Genomic DNA, 1,493 nt, shown 5'->3' with positions numbered 1-1,493 from the left:
ACTGATTGTATCTCTTGTACTTTATCAACGCAGTATCTAAAAACTTTGCACCGTAGTGGTTAAAATCTCATTCTAATAAGAGTTAAAAGTGCATTCGGTTATTAGGTTTATAGGGTTATTGAATTATGGTTAACGGTTGGTAGAATTTTTTTAAACATTATCTGCCACCCTTCTCCAAATCTGTGCCCCTACCTGGCCCCCCCAACAAAGATTTTCTAGACACGCCACTGTGAATAGAGTCAAAGCTTTTAATTGAAGGGAAGAAGAAAGCATCAGTTGATCAGTAATCAATCACAGTCTCTGATCAGTAACAGCAGCTGGCTCCCACCAACGTCATGCTCAAGAGTGGAAGCTCACTTTTTGGCAATGGCGGCCCGAGCTCGGTTCAGCCGCTCGATCACCAGGCTGTTGGAGGCGGAGCATCTGGAGAGGACTGCCCCAATCTCAGCTTCATTCCTGCGCTCAATTGCAGCATCGGCAGCCCCCTCCAGGTCACTGTCGGGAACAGAGGAGGAGTTACATGAGTGCTCCCACCTGTGCTGTGTGATGATGTCACAGAGGTGTCTTACCCGACGGCCAGGTGGGCCTTCACCTTCTGCTCAGGCGTCACCTTGGAAACGTACTTCTTGGCCTCGTACTTGTTGTTACACTTGATGCAAACTTCAACAAACGCCTGAAGAAGAGATCCCGCTAAGACTCATGGGAAATGTACAGGGTGGGCCATTTATATGGATACACCGTAATAACATGGGAATGGTTGGTGATATGAAAGTCATGTTTGTGGCACATTAGTATATGTGAGGGGCAAACTCCTCAAGATTGGTGGTGACCATGGTGGCCATTTAGAAGTCGGCCATCTTGGATACAACTTGTTTTTTCAATAGGAAGAGGGCCATGTGACACATCAAACTTATTGGTAATTAGGGCTGCCACAAATGATTATTTTGATAGTCGACTAGTCACCGATTATTTTTGCGATTAGTCGACTAATCAGATCATCATCCATTGGACGTACAACGTACAGCTTATTGCACCAGCATGCATCTGCTCTTATATAACTATCACTAGCTTACAGCTTTAAGTGTTTAAGGTATGTGCTAACTAAGATATGTGCTAACTAAAAATAAAGACAAGACTGAAAAAAGCTGAAAAAGTATAAAGTTGAAAAAAAAAAACGTTGCCCTGAGCAGGATTCGAACCTGGCCCTTGTGGTCTAAGGGCAGCTATTTAGCTCAAAATCGGCTGAAAACTGAGGGAGTAGTTAAGTGCCGAAAAACGTGGAGCAACTATAAGAATAAAGTATAAAGAGAAACAGGAACTCAATAGTGTGGATGCGAGGGCATCCACACAACCAGCTGCCGCCATTGTTGGAAACTAAGCTATAAATTCTGGGACAGAGCTACTTCTTCTTCGGGGTTTAACGGCAGCTGGCATCCTTGTACATGCAGTGCTGCCATCTTCTGTTTCAGTCCGTTATTACACTCTTAAATCCT

The 1,493-nt window shown here is 44.1% G+C and overlaps 1 protein-coding gene across 1 annotated transcript in view; it reads right to left on the bottom strand.

The window, feature by feature from the left end:
* Window positions 1-234: 234 nt before the first annotated feature.
* Window positions 235-1,493, bottom strand: part of vps16 (VPS16 core subunit of CORVET and HOPS complexes) — an 11,218-nt gene continuing 9,959 nt past the window's right edge. Inside the window, exons 23-24 of the mRNA XM_005951453.2 lie at window positions 570-673; window positions 235-495 (exon numbers count right to left, since the gene is read on the bottom strand). Of these exons, the coding sequence (XP_005951515.1) occupies window positions 354-495; window positions 570-673 (246 nt within the window). The 3' untranslated portion in view covers window positions 235-353. The remainder of the gene's footprint in view (window positions 496-569; window positions 674-1,493) is intronic.

Source organism: Haplochromis burtoni, unplaced genomic scaffold (assembly GCF_018398535.1).
Source record: "Haplochromis burtoni strain Fernald_Lab_line unplaced genomic scaffold, NCSU_Asbu1 Contig_983, whole genome shotgun sequence".
Taxonomy (NCBI): Eukaryota; Metazoa; Chordata; class Actinopteri; order Cichliformes; family Cichlidae; genus Haplochromis; species Haplochromis burtoni.
The sequence above is the reverse complement of the archived record's forward strand: the minus strand, read 5'-3'. Positions and strand labels throughout refer to the sequence as shown.